The following is a 16,729-nucleotide window of genomic DNA, read 5'->3' as shown; positions in this document are numbered from 1 at the left end:
TAGTGTATTTTTAGCCACCTGATTTCTTTTGTGTATTCTTCGCAACCTACCGCGGGCTTACCTACATTGTCGCACCAATGTGTATGGAAAACACAGTCTGTTTCATCGTCATATGGTACGAATTGATTGTACTTCTCATTCGCACTGGTGCAAAACTTACGTTCGCCGAACCGGGTACACGCTATTCCGTGCGCCTGTATTTTGTTCAACAAGCCGTAGGTTGCGGCAGTGGCGGATTTAACGGTGGGTGGAATGGGCGATCCACATTACGCCCCGTATTTGTCCAGGCGATATGTATTACTTTTTGGGAACTTGTAATCCCCCCTCCCCCCTTAACAATTTCAACGTATCAACCACATATTACCAGTACATTGGCCTTTTACGTTTCGGTTTGGATGGTCTTTACCATCATTCCTCCCGATTGTGTGAAGTCTCAGAAATCGTGCGCGCACGTTGATCTGCCTTTACTCCCACAGTCCAATTGTTGCTCATTTGTTTTTACAGGGTTTTGCTTTAGCCCATCCATTCTGCTCTAGTTGTATGGATGAGTCTTGCGGCGTTTCCGTTCCTGAGAATCGATGACAAACCGTTTCGATAGCGCATCCGTGATCGTGTAATGGTATGTGTATAGAATGAAATCAAAAGTTTAAGCTGCAACATAATAATGGATGGAGTATATAAGAGTGGGTGGGTGGGTGGTGGGGGCAGGAGGGTTCGAATCGCTGGCTAGTTGGAGGCTTCGATTGCCGTGGTTGTGGACACTTTTAATTCATTTTGCGGTTTGATTTGAACAGCATCGGATGTGATGTAATAAGATTTAAAATTGGATTGTCGAAGTGCAAGTGCAAATCACGGTGTTTATTGAAGTGTGCTTTTCAAATTATTCAATTTGCTATCAGGTAAGTTTTATACAGCACTGGCTGCAAATTGGTTAATTTATTAATTATTAATAAAAGTCTCCCATAGATTGTCTGCTATGCCTACCACATACAATCCAAACTATGAAAATTCATTTCCATGGTGTTCTCCTGACCCGAAGGACGTATATGCAGCGGTTTGCAAATGGTGTAACAAAAAAATAAAAATCAACACTATGGGTAGAGTGGCTTTGGTTAGTCATGAAAAAAGCAAAGCACATCAACATAATGTGTTGGTTCGAAAAACTAACCTTCCGATCAGCCATTTTTTACCAAGTAAGTGAATAACCGTTTGGCGGTACCCAAGCGCCATAGATTAAGCTTAAACGACTGGAAAATTGAATATCCATAGAAAAAAAATGAAAGCTCCACAGCTTCATTGGTTTGATCAATAGATGGCGTATTACAACTCATCATTATATTGCTATCCTTTTCTTGCAATGTGTTTCGACAAGTTTCATCTTATCATATACCTATATATATATACCTATATAGCCTTCTAACTTTCTGAGCAAAAATCTATATAAATGGTCGTGTGGTCAGATACGTGGGTATCAACACCAACGACCATTATTTGAATCTCACTTGCTTCAGTGCTGGTGGTGGTTTCCGTTGCAGTTTAGTATTTAAACAATCGTATCGCCGTTCTAGTTCTAGCGATGCATAACTTCAATGCGAAGTCATACAACAGTACAGAGGAAATGAGAAAGCTCTCCTCCAAGCGAGGAAGCTCAACTGGTTCATAGTTCCCTGAGATATTTATTTGCACTAGCGGCCAGAAATAATCTCTTGGTGGATCAGATGGATGCGATAACTGCTTTTCTACAAGGAGATATGGAAGAGGAGATATACATGGAGCAACCACCGTGTTTTGAGCAGCCTGGCAAGCAAAACATGGTATGTCGATTGAACAAAGCGTTGTACGGACTAAAACAATCAAGTCGTGTCTGGAATACGAAGCTAGATGCAGCACTGAAACAACTGGGTTTGGAGCAATCGAAGTATGATCCATGTTTATATTTCTATAATGGCAATGGAAATATGCTGTTTGTAGCCATTTATGTGGACGATTTAATGATTTTTAGTAATAATGAAGAAATGAAGAATCAGCTGAAGACGAAATTGAGCAGCATGTTCCGGATGAAGGATTTGGGACCAGCTAAACATTGTTTAGGGATTCGTGTGAATTATTTAAATGACGGAATTGCACTTGACCAGGAAGCCTACATAGAAACTATCCTATCCCGGTTCAAAATGCAAGACTGCAAAGCTGTTGCTACTCCTATGAACTCTTCCATAAAGCTAACTAAGGAAATGTCGCCACAGACAGAAGAAGAAAAGGAAGAGATGTCAGCGGTGCCTTTTCAAGAGGCTGTAGGTTGCCTGATGTACCTAGCTCAATGCACCAGACCAGATATCCTGTTTGCAGTTAATCAGCTGAGCCGATACAACAATAATCCTGGATCGCGTCACTGGCAAGCTGTAAAACATCTTATGCGATATCTAAGAGGAACGGCATCGATGAAACTCAAATATTACAGAAAAGGTAACGAACAAATAACTGGATATTCAGATACTGATTGGGCCGCTGATACAGAAGATAGGAAATCCACCAGTGGATATATTTTCTTGATGCAAGGAGGAGCGGTGTCATGGTGTTGCAAACGACAACCAACTGTTGCATTATCAACCTGCGAGGCGGAATACATGGCATTGTCAGCAGCGGTACAAGAAGCATCGTGGTGGAAAGGATTGTTAGAACAATTTGGTAAGAAGCAATCGATTCAGATATTTTGTGATAATCAGAGCACTATCTGTATTGCAAAAAATGGAAGATATACACCACGAACGAAGCATATCGATATAAGACATCATTACATCAGGGATGCTTTGGATCGAAATGTTGTGAATCTCCATTACATTAACACTGAAGAACAAGTTGCAGATGGTCTTACAAAAGCATTACAACGAATCAAACAAGAACGTAATCGACGATCTATGGGAATTACACAACAATCGGCTTAAGGAGGAGTATTGGAATTATAGTAAGCCGTATTTGGGTTATGTGTAATTTAATCATAGTAACCTATGAATTTGTGTAGTTATAAGTTTTGGTATGAAATACAATTCATTCTGTTTCTAATCGTACACCAAGCTGGTTGACTTCACTACTTCCAATAACATCTGTTAATTAACAATTGATAGCAGATGAAAAATATCTTTGCCACGGGGTAAAGTCTTTACACGTTAGTGTCATGATGCTAAACCACCAAAAAGCAATATTTGTATAGCTTTTTTTGTCGTTTTTTCATCAGTTGTTCGCTCATATAAAACTTCCGAAACTATTAAGAATACATATTTAAATAGCTTAAGATCCAAAGTAGCTAAATTAGATCCTCAAACGAGCACACGATTGAAAATTTGTTCGTACAAATTTGATAGAAATCATGCCAAAAATGGTTCTCAAATGTGTTGTCACACCTCTAGATTAAATATTATATTGTTGAATAATTCACTAATAACTTTTATCCAGTTTTTATGACAAGTTTCCATCTTTCCCGTAATGCCCGTGTTTACTTACCATCCTCTAGATAACGATTTTTGAAAACGCATGATATAATAATTTGGAATTAAAGTATCGATAAAACCGGCACACGAAGCATAGTGAACCGGGAAAACTCCAAAAAATCCGGGGAAAACCGGGGAAAAACCGGGAATTTAAAATGATTCGAGTGGCCACCCTAATTCCTGTTCTTGCGACGGTTCTGTTACTTTACTCTGCTTCTTTACGGGACTATTACAATGGGTAGACATCATACCATCTTCCAAAAATGTTACGTCCCGGCTAATCGTGATCCTGTTGGTCTCAGTGTTAACGAAACGGTAACCTTTATGATCTGGCGAGTACCCTATGGAAATTAGTTTTTGAGCCCTACTGTCAAACTTTCCTCTATTGACGTTAGGAATGTGTACATATGCTGGACAACCATACACTTTGAGGTGACCTATTTCCGGCTTCCGACCAAACCACAGCTCATAGGGAGTAGTACTTACAGATCGTGATGGTAATTTGTTTTGCAGGTATACAGCCGTTAGAGCTGCCTCGCCCCAGTATCGCTTATCCAATCCGGCATCCAGGAGCATCGTTGTTGTCATCTCCTCTATAGATCGATTTTTCCTCTCTGCTAGGCCATTTTGTTGTGGTGAGTAGGCTGTCGTGTATTGTGCCTTAATGCCTTCTTCTACAAAGAAAATACGTAGGTCTTCATTAACGTACTCACCACCACCATCGGATCTTATTGTTCGAGGCTTGCGTGCAAAGAGATTCTCCACGTAACGAACATACTCCTTTATCTTTCAGCTGCTTCGCATTTCCTCTCTAACAAATACACGATGGTATACCGGCTGAAGTCGTCTATCATCGTCATCAGATATCTCTTTCCCCCGGGTGTAGCCGTACGCTTTGGACCGCATAAATAAGTGTAAACCAGGTCCAAAATCTTCGTCGATCTCTTCTCAGTTGCTGTAGGAAAAGGGTTACGTACTGACGTACCCTCCATACACGTTTCGCAGGATTGGTGAATACCGCAGTCGACGAACTTCATTCCTGTGCCCAAATCCTCGTTTACCATCCTTAGTGTTGTGTCCGCACAAAACAAACATGAGACGGTGGTGTGTACGGCACAAACAGAATATATATTTTGTCACTATCTTTGGTATGGGTACAATTAACATTGGTAATAAATAATATAAACAACACACACGCAATGCGGGGAGAGGACGGCTGGTCCTGCTCGCGCCGCGATCCTCACTGAGGACGTCACAGGATGACAGCCCTGCTGTCAACAGTGAGCCCTCAGGATGAGGCAGCGGTCTGTCCACAACACTTAGGATCATATTTGGGTCTCGATGTCCAAGTCGCCGATGCCACGAATGCAAGCAATTGCTGTTATGTTCCTTTTCCTTAGCCATTCTCGATGCTTCAGCTGATTGTAAATGGTATAAACGTAACGTATTACACATTTTGCAGTGTTATTTCCACCACGCCGCCATTTCCATTTGCACATCGCAGTAATCCATGACCGTAACCGCTTGCTTCAACGACATTACCATCCGCCAAAATTACGCTCGGTCCTTTTGTGTTGTACAGCTCTTTGAAGAAACGCATGATGTTTGTCATGTGGCAGCTAGCACCGCTGTCGATGAGCCACACATCACGGTGTGCTTCTCCCACCATAAAACACATACTGCTTGTTGTGCCTTTTGGCTTGAATCAGGTACTTTATTAAAACACTAATATAACAGTACACATCATAAATAATACTCAAGCACAATACACACTAAAATACTCGGCCGCGCGCCAGCCGCACCGAGCGCCCCTGCCGAGAGCTCCTGCTCCATCGGCCTTCGTGCACACTCTGCTCGGCGCTCGGCACACACTAAGCCTTGCGCGCTTAGTGTGAGCGACAGTGTGCGTGTACACACTGTCGTCCCCCTGGACGTTGACCGGTGGCAGCGCAAATGCCACGGCAAGTCCAGGGGTCGGCAAGCATGGCTGCCCACAACACTGCTACACTCGGCTTGGTAGCCATTCTGTTTCGATTCTCTCGGCCTTCTCACTCTGTCGCTTTGTTGTGCATCAGAACGGGAACGACAGTCGGGGCGAGTACCGGCTTCGAACGACGAAATCCGTTCGACGCTCATGAGAGAATGAGAATCATGAGATACAACTGTCAAGCATTTAAAGACGTTTATATCTACGATTCAAGGATGATCATGTTTTAAATTTTGATTTTTTTGCCGTTGGTATTGGATTTCATTCGTTACATCATTATTGGATGATTTGTTATCAATTAGAAGGCAGCTTGACACACTTTCTTGAAATTTGAATTTAACTTATTTCAAATTTAGAAGGGACGACAGGATTGGATTAACTTTATAAAAATGTATAAAAATACTGATTGATTTTATTTTAAAGAGTTATAAACGTTATTTACATGGCGAAAATGTTTTGCGATATTTTTCTGTAAAGTTTTCAGCAGTGTAACAAATTTATATGAAAAACATTAAATTTGACCTTTTACATGAATATTCAAATATCTATTTATATTTATATTTGTATATATATATATATATATATATATATATATATATATATATATATATATATATATATATATATATATATATATATATATATATATATATATATATATATATATATATATATATATATATTTCGCAAGTTTTCGTCAGGTTTGAAAATTCATAAAAAATATATCGGAATATAAATATACATACAAATATCTGTAATACAAAAGTAATATACATATATATGTATATATATATATATATATATATATATATATATATATATATATATATATATATATATATATATATATATATATATATATATATATATATATATATATATATATATATATATATATATATATATATATATATATATATATATATATATATATATATATATTACTTTTGTATTATAGATATTTGTATGTATATTTATATTCCGATATATTTTTTATGAATTTTCAAACCTGATGAAAACTTGTTTTATTGGAAATAGATCACAAAACATTTTCAAAATGTTACATACCTCTAAGTTCAATCATTTAAAGCTAAATTTGAAGCAAAACGTTTCATTGAAAACAACATTCGTTCCAAATCCGCAGCGCAAAACCTCGCGGATTTCTCCCCATACAAACGGGAACGTTCGACCCCGGCAGGTAGAACTCATTCTTTCGCGCGCTTCTTGCGGTCTCTCAATGGTACGTTATTTTAAAACTGAGCGCCAAGTGAGCGCCTTCTGACAACCGCGGCGAACGGATCTAGTCGTTCGAAGCCCATAGTCGCCCCGTGTGTCTTATGTATACAGCGAAATTTTGGTCAACACCTCGATAGTGGGAGCGTTTTTCCATGGGATGGGGAAGTGAAGTGCGAGTGTGTCGCATGATTCCTTTAAAACTAAGGCCAGGGGTAGCGAGAGGCATTAAAATGAGTTACTCTTTGCCAAGCGGGCATCGAGTCGCATAAGGACAAGTATCTTATGCGCCTTGTTTACGCCCACGAGTTGGGCGACTATATTATAATGCTGCTATCGAGCAGTTTCCTAATGCTACTATCGAGCAGTTCCCTAATCTTGCTGTCGAGCAGTTTCCTAACATAGTTCCCTACAGCCTTATAACTTTCCTAGCAAAAATCTACATGAATGGTCGTGTGGTCAGATACGTGGGTATCAACACCAACGACCATTACTCAAATCTCACTTGCTTCAGTGCTGGTGGTTTCTGTTGGAGTTTAGTATTTAAACAAGCGTATCGCTGTTCTAGTTCTAGCGATGCATAACTTCAATGCGAAACCATACAACAGTACAGAGGAAATGAGAAAGCTCTCCTCCAAGCGATGAAGCTGCACTGGTTGGGGTACCCCACCAACAGAGAGCGCCACCAGCTTTTTCGCTATTTTTAGAATGCATGAGTCGTTTGCCGTCTGCTAAACGAAGTCTTTCTATATTCCGTTTAGGTAGAGAACTTGAGTCGTTTAGAAGCCGTTTAGTGGTCGTTTAGTGGATTAGTGGCACTTGGGTGTGTCGCATGATTCCTTTAAAACTAGGGCCAGGGGTAGCGAGAGGCATTAAAATGAGTTACTCTTTGCCAAGCGGGAATGTCACCAAGCATGTGATGGTCGCACCAAGTGTTTGAGGCTTGCCTTTGATCATTACAGTAGAGCTCGTGACGCTGAGATGATTTTATTTCAGCCGGAATTTGTCATGTTCAAGCGATGGTCGCAAACATGTCATGAGCATGTATTAGTCACATTGTTACAGTTCACACAGAGAGCAAATAAAAACCAACTTGCTAGTTTGGTGGTTAACTATGAACTAATTTATTACTAAACATGGCATAGGCTACTATGCCTAGGAAGTGAAATTCTGCTGAGGCAAAATCCCACTGTTAGGTAGTCATAGCCTACTACATCTCCCCCTTTTTAATAAAGGTCGTATGATGAGAGCCATCGAGGGATTCTCGGTGTTCGTACGGAACGACGTAGTAAGCTTCCGATGGATTCGGATGCGACGGATTCAGATGCGATAGATTCGGCAATGACGGATTCGGATGCGATGGATTCCGATGCTGAAGCAGATGGTTGTTCATTGGTTGTTGGCGGGTTAAAATCGGTTTGCGGATTTTCAAAAACAGGAACATCAGCTGGCACCGTAGAGTACAAATTAATAGCAACATGATTGTCAGCTGGTTTCACTGCAGCAGTAGTACCAACTTCTTCTAATAAAACTTCCCATGGAAGTTGTTGTTGTTCTTGCCCAGGGGTTTCGGAACCGTAGCGAGAACGCATTTGGTTGACATGCGATCTAACCACCTTCTGTCTTCCATGCAAGTCAAGCGACACGACATAGTGAACGGATCCTTGTGGTTCAATGACTCGACCAGGAAACCACGACTTATTGTTGTGTACGTGTTGTTCAACATACACCAAATCATTCTCTACAAATGATCGTTTGACCGCTCCATGCCGTTTGTTGAATTGTTCATTTTGTTTGTGGTTAACGGTTGCAGTCGGAGGAGATGGTTTCCTCAACAGATCCAACGTAGTGCGCATCGTTCTTTTTAAAAACACTTCGGCTGGAGACGTTCCCTTAGGTGTATTCCGGTTGGGTGTTGATCGGTACACTGAATGAAACGTCTGTAGATGCTGTAATGTTGGTGATTCCCCCTTACCTAACTTCTTAAGGCCGCGTTTGAGGGAATCCACGAAACGTTCAGCTTGGCCATTCGACTGCGGGTGGTATGGAGCAGTACGAATATGGTTGATGCCATTCTCACTGCAAAACTGTTGAAACTGTCCGCTCGTAAACTGCGTTCCGTTATCTGAAACTAGCGTGTCTGGATTGCCGTAACGGGAAAATGTTTCACGAAGCAGGTCCAAAGATGTTGTCGTGGTGATGGATCTAGTGCGAAAAATTTCGGGCCACTTAGAGTAGGCATCCACAATCACGAAATAGTGATGTCCGTCGATTGGGCCAGCGAAATCGACGTGTACTCGTTGCCACGGCCGGTGCGGAAGAGGGTATGATTCCAGGGTTGCTTTCGTCGGAGCCTTCGCTGCTTCAGCACATGCATCGCACTGACGAACGAATTGCGCCACATCGTCGTCAACATTCGGCCAGTAAATGTAGCTACGAGCCAGAGACTTCATCCGCTCCATTCCTGGGTGCCCACGATGTAGCTGGCAGACGATTCGCTTCCGGAATTTTGATGGAACGACGATTCGATCGCCGAACATGACGCAGTTATCGACGACTTGAAGTCCCTCACGTCTGACGAAGAACTTCTTCACATCAGGATCGGTGATTAGCTTCACGCTTGCTGGCCATCCTTCATTGATTTAACTAATCACTTGCTGCAGAACAGCATCCTTACGTGTCTCAGCCACAATCATCTGATGTGTGACTAGCAGATTGTTGATGGAGTCTTCGAGAATCGCCTTTGCTTCGGATTCGACATAGACGGCAGCTATGACGTAATCCTCATCTGATCTGCGCTGTGATGACATCAGCCGGGACAGGAAGTCTGAGTAGCTGAAATTCATCGTCGAGATGTGCTTGATCTCGAAGTCATACAGGAGAAGTGTCAAAGCCCAACGTTGCAGACGATTGGCTGTGTAAACAGGTATTCCTTTTTTCGAGCCGAAAACTTTGAGTAGCGGTTGATGATCGGTTTGGAGAGTGAAATGCCGTCCGTACAGAATCTTATGGAAACGGGTGACAGCGAATATCAACGCCAATGCTTCCTTTTCCACTTGGCCGTAGTTAATTTCCGCTGCCGTCAGTGAGCGAGAAGCATGTGCGATTGCCTTCACCTCACCGGTGGGTAAACGATGCATGACGACAGCGCCTAGACTATACTTCGATGCGTCTGCCGCGACGATGATCTCCTTAGATGGGTCATAGTGAGTAAGCAGCAGGTCGGAGAGTAAAATGGTCTTGAACTGCTCAAAAGATTTCTGACACTCTTTTGTCCAGTTCCAGCGAGCATCCTTTTTCAGCAGGTCATCTAGGGGAGCCCTGAGGTGCTTCATCTGTGGAACGAATCGACCATAATAGTTGATAGCTCCGAGGTAGGAGCGAAGTTGCTTCACGTCCTTCGGGGGTGGCATCTTGGCAATGGCTTCTGTTTTGGACGGGTCAGGCCGAACACCGTCCTTGTCGACGATCAATCCAAGGAAACCGATCTGGGGAAGCGCGAAACGACATTTTTCAAGGCGTAAATGGAAACCATACTCACGGACGCGTTCGAGAACAGCATAGAGGATACGGCCGTGCTCCTCTTTGGTGCGGCCAGCAATGAAGATATCATCAAGGTAAGGTTTCACTCCAGAGATGCCAGCCACCATGCTGTCAATAATGCGTTGGAAAGCGCCAGGTGCCGACTTGATTCCAGGAGGAAGTCGGTTGTACTGGAAAAGGCCGCGATGTGTGTTCACGGTAAGTAGCTTGCGCGATTCCACCTCGACCTCAACTTGTAGATAGGCGTCTGATAAGTCAAGGTGTGTGAAATAGCGTGCCCCAGCCAGCTCCGCGAAAAGATCGTCAGGATGAGGTAGAGGATGACGGTCACATTCCAGCGCGTTGTTCAGCCCCGTAGAATAATCACCGCACACACGGACCGAAACATTATCCGACTTCCGTACGACGACTATTGGTGCTGCCCAGTCCGAGAATTGAACTGGAGAAATTATACCGTTTGTTTCGAGCCTTTCGAGTTCCGCATCTACTTTGGAAAGAGCCGCATACGCCACTGGTCGCTTCGGACAGTAGCATGGACGGGCATCAGGCTTCAAGTATAACTTCACTTGCGCTTTTGTGCATCTACCCAGCGTGCTTCGAAAAACCTCCGGAAACTGGTGCTTGAGGCGATCAACGTATTGGTCAGAGTTTTGATGTACGACGTTGACCAAGCTGTTAATCGGTACGGACCACAGATCAAACAGATCCATAGTATCGATTCCCAAAACGTTGAGATCGGCGCTATCAGAGATGAAAATGCACCCTGTCTTGGTCACGTTGTTAATAGTGATGTCGGCTTGAAACTCTGCGAGGAGATTCAAATCACTACCAGACGCTGTGACAGCAGATTCATCGGTCGGTTGAGTGGGTGGTCGTCCGATGCTAGCCCATGTTTCGTTCGAAATGATGGTGATGTCGGACGCCGAGTCGTGCTAAAGCTTGACTGCTACCCCATTGAGCTCGACCGAGACGAATTTGCGTTTTCTTCCGACGTTGCGAACAGTGTAAATGCCATTCGTCTTCATGCTCTCTTTGGGCTTCCATTGCTTGAAAGGCTTGGATGCAGCGGGCTTACTGCTTGAACAGTAGCCTTCTTTATGTCCTTGCTGCTTGCATCTAGTACACATGTGCGATGCAAACAGACATTCACGAACGTAGTGCAGTTCCCCACATTTCCAGCAGGGTGTCTTGGGCACTTTGTTGGTCTTCTTCAAAGAAGAATGATTCTGGTTGCGCGAAATGGCGTTGACGGAGCAAGCCTCCTTGTTTTCCACCATCTGCGAGTCATGCTTAAGGTTGGCCACACGATGACATTCTTCCACCAGGTTTTCCAAAGTCACCTTACTTGCAGCTTCTCCTTGTTCAACAACTGCAGTTTCATCAGCTTCCAGTTTCGAAATCAATCTAGCTCGGATGTCCGCATCCCGTGGCGATTGGAGTCCACAGACAAATCGGAGAGCTTTTACAGGGTTTTCAATGATATTATTGACATGTTCAGCGAGTTGTTGATTCGTTCGGGCATATAATTGACACTTTCAGCGAGATATTGAATTGTTCGTAAGCAGGCGTTGACAAGTTCAGCAATTGTGTAGTGTTGTCATTTGTTTTGTTTACACACTGTGCCGCAGGGTTCAATTTTTCATTCTGAAAAGTCCTAAAAGTAGCTAATAATCATTCTCCAAGCTGTTTAATTCATGAATTAGTTAAAACAAACATATTTTTACGAAAACCGTTTGTTTACTTTCTGATGAGAATGATCCAAGCTGCAGTCCAAGGGGTACGAAAGTGACAGCTCTATAGTATCGCCGAACTTGTCAACGCCTGCTTCCGAACAATTCAATATCTCGCTGAAAGTGTCAATTATATGCCCGAACGAATCAACAACTCGCTGAACACGTCAATACAGGGTTTTCAATGATATTATTGACATGTTAAGCGAGTTGTTGATTCGTTCGGGCATATAATTGACACTTTCAGTGAGATATTGAATTGTTCGTAAGCAGGCGTTGACATGTTCAGCGATTCTGTAGTGCTGTCATTTGTTTTGTTTACACACTGTGCCGCAGGGTTCAATTTTTTATTCTTAGAAGTCCTAAAAGTAGCTAATAATCATTCCCCAAGCTGTTTAATACATGAATTAGTTAAAACAAACATATTTTTACGAAAACCGTTTGTTTACCTTCTGATGAGAATGATCCAAGCTGCAGTCCAAGGGGTACGAAAGTGACAGCTCTATAGTATCGCCGAACTTGTCAACGCCTGCTTCCGAACAATTCAATATCTCGCTGAAAGTGTCAATTATATGCCCGAACGAATCAACAACTCGCTGAACACGTCAATAATATCATTGAAAACCCTGTAATATCATTGAAAACCCTGTAATTGATCCGACGTGAGCTTGGAAAGTTGAAACGCTTCGCAGTGTTTGTTCACCATGGCAGCATACGAAGTAAAATCATCCGCGTCACTCTTGGCGTACTGCAGGCACTGGTAACGGGAGTGAAAAACCGACTTCTGGCGACCAAACAACTTCTTCAGTTTTGTAACGGTCTCATCCAGAGAGAAATCGCGAGGATGCTTTGGCAGAATAGTGTTCACGTACTTATCGTGCAGAGGGGTGCTTAATTTGCGTAGAAGCAATCTCACACGGGCGGCATCGTCGAGAGAATGACCATCCTGAATGAAGACGTCTTCGTATCTAGCGTACCATGCATCAAAGAAAACTCCTGCGTCCGGATCGTACAGGAAATCTTGAATTCCATTTGCCAACGACTCGATTGTCTTCTCACTTCCGCTAGCCGCCGTCGAAAAAGTTCGATTTGCTAAATTTTCGATCTGCTGCTGCTGCTTCGCGACGAGATTCGTGAGTTGGACGATGGCATTTCGCAGATCCTCTTGGGACACTTTCGTTATTCGATGATTTCGCTAAAAAGACCTTCGAGATGCTTCTGAACTTTTCCTCGTCGCCAAATGTTACAGTTCACACAGAGAGCAAATAAAAACCAACTTGCTAGTTTGGTGGTTAACTATGAACTAATTTATTACTAAACATGGCATAGGCTACTATGCCTAGGAAGTGAAATTCTGCTGAGGCAAAATCCCACTGTTAGGTAGTCATAGCCTACTACACACACCAATCGTTCTGAGTATCACCTCTGATAATCACAATTGAGTACGTGACGCTGATATGGATTTTGTTTCAGTCAGATTTTTTTATGACATTGATAGTGACATTTTACAGCACTGGGTGTTTTTTATTATTGTAAACGGTTGAACATATACCAAAGATAGTAATAAAATACATGTTCTGTTTGTGCCGTACATCAGCGTCACATGTTGCATTTGAGCGGACACAACAGTTATGGGTATTGTAGGGAACAGGTTATGTCAAAATAAAGAGTCAGTTGATAGGTATCTGTCGTGCGAAACGAATGTGTATGCGTTGTGTCTTCTATTGCGAAAGAACAGGTGAAGCGCTCAACCCGATCACTACAGCAAGGTGGATTAAAAATATCAGGTGGTGGATAAGGGCCTTTGGGGGGGGGGGGGGGGGGGGTCGCCATAGTTGAGGGACTTTACGTCATTTTAAAACCGTTAGCCATTGGTTTCCGCACACAAAGCTTAGCAAATAGACAAGATTTCTTTGTTATTATGTGCATTTTTGTGTGTCTATTGATTTTATCGAAAAAATTAGATATATTAACAAAAGTTTTGATGATTTGTTTATGCACGAAGTTTAAAATCATGTGAGTAAGAGTTCTAATCTCACGAACATTGTCCATGCGGCTCGTAGATAATGAGGAATTAATGTGAAAATTGAAAAACTTAATGCTTTCTTAATTTTTATCATCAAAAATGTCGAAAACACAATGAATTATAGAATAAATTGACGGAATTGTAGAAACCGAAAATTGTATGTGAATACACCTAAAAAAACATAAACACCTTGGTCGCGGTATACGTTAACATTTAAGTATCGTAGGCGTAAACGTCAGAATATAACGGCATTCGTGCTCGAGAATCAGAACAGCGCACACCTTCCGATTCTTCTTAATTTCCGTTCCGAAAATTCCGTAATTCTACAGAATGAAACAAAATAACACACTTTAATCCATGTTTTAATGTTACATAAGAACTCGCGAAGTCCAAAATATATTTTTAAAGAATTTTTAATCGAAAAAATAAGCTAAAGAAATCTTATGAACAAATTTAATAAATGTAAACAAAGTTTGAATCCTGGGGACCTTACGTCAAGTGACGTATTGTCAAAATCAAGGTGTAATAAATGACAAGGTTAAGTTGTTTAGAGCAAAATGACATTTCTCGACTTGACATTTCTCTTCCGGAGGCTCCGGTATAAAAATCGGGGAGGGCTGGTGCGGGGTAATGAAATTTGTATGCAGAGAGTGACAGATGTCCCCCACAATGTCGCCCAGCAAAAGCGATAAAAATCAACCTTCTAAATACATTATCCTTGGTCAAAATGTACTAGAGTCCAAGGTGTGTTTATTAAGAAGGTGAATTATTAGCGCGTTTTCCGGGCGCCATCATTGAGTATTGTTATGTCAAATCGCATACAATTTTCTATACCCCCCTCCAGCCCTCTCCGATTTTAATACCGTAGCCCCCAGTATTGTTATGTCAAGTCGTGAAATGTCAATTTGCTCTGAAGCACTTCACCTCCTAATATCCATGCACCTTGCTAGAGTCCACCACCTGATATTTTTAAATCCACCTTGCTGTTCTCCTTAATAGATCTTGATTAAACACAAACGGAAATGACACAAGACAAGTGCGTCAAGACCAAAGTGGGTTTATTATACAGGTGGGCTTATCCCGAATAAATTGACAGCCGTACTGTAGAAAAATGAAAACGAAATGACAGGAGGGGATTCGATCATTTGTTGATGTATGCGTGTGAACTCCAATGGCTATTTTGGATGATGTGTCGTAGTGTGGGTGAAAAACTACGTATCACAATCGAATCCCCTCCTGTCATTCGTTCGTCCAATATGGCCTTCCCGCCAAACCTATAAGCCCACCTAGTCCCTATACCCACTTTGGTCAAGACAAACGGAAAATAGGTATGCATTTTGAAACCGTTCTTGTGACAGACAAGTTTCGTTAAATTTTCTCTTTCGTTAAAGCTGTGTCGATGTATCAAAAGTTCAAAATCAAAACAAAAAAACGTAAACAAGTTTATTTAAGACACGATCGTTTATCAAGCTAACAATCCTTGTTTAAAACATCGAAATGATTTTATCCCACTTCGTAAGTGACGATAGCGGCAGTGAAGAAGAAACAACGGTAGATCTGGCAAAACAGCGCCGACTGCTTCGAAGTGTTTTCGACCCGTTACAGCTTTATAACCAAGCGTGAGTTAAGCATACGGATCATTTGTGCAAATCGTGTTATACATGTTTCATTTCGTGGTTGTTAATTTCAGATTTGAGAAAAAAAAAAATCGTGTGTCGAAGGAAATTTTCCTTGACATTCTGGCTGAGATCGAGCCCTCCGAGTATTTGTTATTACTAAAAGTGTATGCAATATTAGATGTGATAATTTCATGTGCGTATGCTGTTGGTTGTTGAAGCAGCCACTCACTGAAGAAGTTGCTGGAATCCAATGCTGTTGAACGCAAACCAGGTGCGTGAGCCCTTCATCTTTCGACTACCATCGAAGAACAACAGAGGAAGGAAATAACAGCAGCTTCTTAACCCTAAACAGCAGCACGCTACCAGTATCTCCAGCTTATCGCCATTTGTATGGATATGGCAGTACACATATTTTTATTTAAAATGATAAAATTTGATTATTTCTGAAATAAAATACTTATATTTTGTCGTGAAAGCAACAGCAACAACTCTGTTGTTGTGTTTTGTCGGTCAAACAATCTGAGATTGGCGCCTTTCCGTGATAAAAAGCTGACGGAAAGCAGTTTGACAATTTTGGATTTCCGTTTGTGTTTCATAATACATATCTTGGCAGTATGCTTGTGAGTTTGTGTTTCGTAAAAAAAAAAATTTCCAACACACAACACAAACGGATGTCATAATACAAATCTTCCGATTTTGACAACTTGTCTTTACAATTTGTGTTTAATAATCGGGCCTATTGTGTCTTATGTCGCAAGCTATTGTGTAAGCTTCATCGTGTCAAGTGTCAAACTTATAAACAAAAGCGTCTGTCGTTGTAGTGCTCCCGAAAGAATTGGAAATTCAGTGTTGCAACTAAACAAAATTGTCCTGTAAGTTGAATAGTTGACCGATAAGAACAGTCTTTAATTCAGTCTTTAAGGAAAGTCTTTGAATTTATCGATTATAGTTTCAGAATGCCTTATAAAATCGTACAAACGATTGAAGGAGGTGAAGCATGCTTGAGCGTCGTTCCGAGCCGTTGGGAAGTGAAAGGGATCCTTCATTGGCCAAAAAAAACATCTAGTGGCAAAACTACAGCTCGAAGAGGATTCTGTGCCTTCGGA

General features: G+C 41.7%; 3 protein-coding genes across 3 annotated transcripts in view; all 3 read right to left on the bottom strand.

Moving 5' to 3' along the window:
* Positions 1-16,729, bottom strand: part of LOC120955849 (uncharacterized) — a 271,175-nt gene that overhangs the window by 163,435 nt on the left and 91,011 nt on the right. The gene's annotated exons all lie outside the window — the stretch shown is intronic.
* On the bottom strand, positions 6,462-9,245 carry LOC120947366 (uncharacterized protein K02A2.6-like). The gene has a single exon (XM_049606872.1). It carries the CDS (start codon positions 9,243-9,245, stop codon positions 7,932-7,934), a length of 1,314 nt encoding a protein of 437 aa, XP_049462829.1. The 3' UTR covers positions 6,462-7,931.
* LOC120947357 (uncharacterized protein K02A2.6-like) lies at positions 9,339-13,780 on the bottom strand. The gene has a single exon (XM_049606734.1). The coding sequence runs from the start codon at positions 10,956-10,958 to the stop codon at positions 9,348-9,350; it is 1,611 nt and encodes a 536-aa protein (XP_049462691.1). The 5' UTR covers positions 10,959-13,780; the 3' UTR covers positions 9,339-9,347.

Source organism: Anopheles coluzzii, chromosome X (assembly GCF_943734685.1).
Source record: "Anopheles coluzzii chromosome X, AcolN3, whole genome shotgun sequence".
NCBI classification, from domain to species: Eukaryota; Metazoa; Arthropoda; class Insecta; order Diptera; family Culicidae; genus Anopheles; species Anopheles coluzzii.
The sequence above is the reverse complement of the archived record's forward strand: the minus strand, read 5'-3'. Positions and strand labels throughout refer to the sequence as shown.